The sequence below is a fragment of the Parasteatoda tepidariorum genome, chromosome 5, assembly GCF_043381705.1.
Source record: "Parasteatoda tepidariorum isolate YZ-2023 chromosome 5, CAS_Ptep_4.0, whole genome shotgun sequence".
Lineage (NCBI taxonomy): Eukaryota > Metazoa > Arthropoda > Arachnida > Araneae > Theridiidae > Parasteatoda > Parasteatoda tepidariorum.
Window position 1 is genome coordinate 46,369,458 of NC_092208.1, and position 2,999 is coordinate 46,372,456.

At 30.4% G+C, this 2,999-nt stretch overlaps 1 protein-coding gene across 1 annotated transcript in view; it reads right to left on the bottom strand.

The window, feature by feature from the left end:
• Nucleotides 1-2,588: 2,588 nt before the first annotated feature.
• LOC107438668 (uncharacterized) overlaps nucleotides 2,589-2,999 on the bottom strand; it is an 11,567-nt gene continuing 11,156 nt past the window's right edge. Inside the window, exon 6 of the mRNA XM_043049735.2 lies at nucleotides 2,589-2,764. Coding sequence (XP_042905669.1) covers nucleotides 2,714-2,764 — 51 coding nt within the window. The 3' untranslated portion in view covers nucleotides 2,589-2,713. The remainder of the gene's footprint in view (nucleotides 2,765-2,999) is intronic.

The following is a 2,999-nucleotide window of genomic DNA, read 5'->3' on the forward strand; positions in this document are numbered from 1 at the left end:
AAGCTTAAGTGTTCCTTCACTGGTTAGTCTACCCTACACCTTTCAAACATTTTTATTTAGGACATGGAGATACACATGTGATGTCCACGACAGTAATTTAAAAGAGAAAGGTAATACAATTATTACAAAGGCAGTACAAGTCTAGCCAGGATGTCAAATTTCGAAACTAATATTAGTTACAATTACATTAAAAAGCTGAAATAGAATTGCAACTAGTTATAAGTAGTGTCTTACAATGGATTAAAATTTGCCGAAAATCGTCAATGTTAAACGTTCAATAAATTCCAAATCTGCTTTAATAAATCTTATAACTATTTTAAACATCTTAAATTCAAGAAGTCTTAGGAAACCAGTAATATTATTATATTAAAACTTTAAGGTTTGCGAAAAGAAATAATGAACATGTTATTGAAAATGAAATTTCGTTTTTCTTATAAAGAAATATTCAAGCGATTGGAAAAAAATAGAGAAATTCTAAACTATAATTCGATAAATGATAAATGTATATGTTACCGGCAAAGTATGAAATCCGGCATTGTATAGAATGCCTAGGCATTGTAGAGAATGCCTAAAATTAGCCGGCAAAGCATGAAATTATTTATATTTCACACATTGCCTAGACATTCAATAGAATGTCAGATGAGAAACCGGCAAAGTATAAAATACATCTCCGATTCGTCAAAATGTCATTAAAATATGACATATTCAAAACGTCATCGGATTTTATATTAATTTATTCGTGGATATAATTAAATTTATTCGATATTTTAACACTTACTGACGATAGATTAGAAGAAATATCAGTGTTTGGAGTATCCGACAAATATATATCGGACAATGGCACTTGACCTTAAAAAAATATCAGTGTAGGGTATACCGGGCAAATGTATACCGGGCAGTGGCACTGAACCTTAAAAAAACATCAGTGTACGGTATACCGAGCAAATGTATACCGGGCTATGGCACTTGACTTTCAAAAAACATCTGTGTAGGGTATACTGAGCAGTGGCACTAGACCTAGTATATATTTCGGACATTTACCAAAGATCTAGTCCTACTAGGTCTAGTTAAGTGCCAAAGCCCGGTATACATTTGCCCGGTATACCCTACACTGATGTTTTTTTAAGGTCAAGTGCCATTGCCCGGCATACATTTGCTCGGTATACCCTACACTGATGTTTTTTTAAGGTCAAGTGCCAATGCCTGGTATATGTTTGCCCGATACTCCAAACACTGATGTTTCTTCTAATCTATCATCAGTAAGTATTACAATATCGAATAAAGGTAGTTATATTTGAATAAATTAATATCAAATCAGATGTAATAAATATTTCGGACACTCACCAAAGCGACTATATGATTGTCAACATTCACCGGTGAAAGTCAACAACCACTGATTTCAGTTATTTACAGTAACATACACATCATTTGCATACTAACCCCAACAGGACATCAGGAAGTTTATTTCATACTTTGCCTAAATAGCATTTGGCATTCTATAGAATGCCTAGGCATTTTATGCAATGCCTAGGGAAAGTATGTAATACTTCTCACATTTCATACTTAGCCTAAAATCATCCAGCATTCTATACAATGCCTAGGCATTCTATACAATGCCGGCGTTTCATACTTTGCCGGTAACATATATAATACATGTGAAAATGCTAAATAATAATCATGCTTATGTTAACCATAATTTTGTGATGAAATACTTTATAAAGTTGTTTAGGAAAAATGGCAAAGTTGTCTTAGGGAATTGGTATGAAACTTTCAAACTTTTTTAGTTGGGACTTGGGAAAACCGACGTGATATGTCACCTATGAAACCATCCCAAGGATCGTTAGAGTATTAAAAAGTGATGCCTTGTTTCGTCAAAGTGTAAACAAATATCGTAACAATTGCATTAAAAAATAAAAAATTCCTAAAATGATCTCTGCCGAAATTTTTTTACTGACACAAAATATAGATTTACATGCATTAACGTAGAAAAAAAATCAAGAATTAAAATGTTATAATTATTTTTTTAAACCATAATTATCTATAACCTAAGAATTACCCAGAACATAAATTTCAACTGATTAATGGAGAATAAAAAAATGTAACCTAAATAAACAGAGAATGAAAGAAACAACGATGTCTCTAAAACTTCGAATTTCTATATCTTAGTACCAAAATTAAAAGTATGACAAGAACATTCTAAAATTTCATTTATAAAATAAACAAAACCATTGTAATTCCTAAAATTGATAAATTAACTTTCTGGGAAGCGTATAAAGTCCTTTTTAAATTTTTTTTTATTGTGCAACAAAATGCGGCAGAAAAATCAACCTTATTTTAAGTTTTTTGGCATTACAATTTTAGCATTGAGTTTCTTCCGTTAAAATAACAAAGAGAAACGGAGGGTTGAAAATACTTTCTCTCGATTCGTTTTGCAGTCGCGTGGGTTTCAAGTCAAGTTTTACAACACAATAAGATTTGTAAAACATCTCCAACAATAAATTATCACTAATTTCATTCAGAGATTCATAAAACCAACTGGTTTGACATTTTTTTAAAAAAAAAGTAGTCATAAAAAGACTCTAAATAAGTGACCATTAAAATGACTTTTATTTTATCCATCAATGTTTTAATACAAAAAAAGAAGAAAAAAGAAAAAGTGCTGATACATCTTTAAGATGTTTTTGATTACTGCAAGTAGCAATCTTGACAAACTTTAGCAATAGCCATTTCTATGATATTCATCCAACGTATTCATGTAGCAGTTCTAAAATAAAAATTGTAACTGATTATTAAATCCAGAAAAGACCAAAATCCACAAAATTTACAAATCCTCAATTACACACGTTTAATGCGACATTCCTAATATATAGAAAGTCACTTATTTAACTATAAGCTATTATCAGTTTGTACTATTCCAAACATACATATATATATATAAATATATATATATATATATAGAGAGAGAGAGAGAGAGAGAGATAGATAGATAAATATTAACA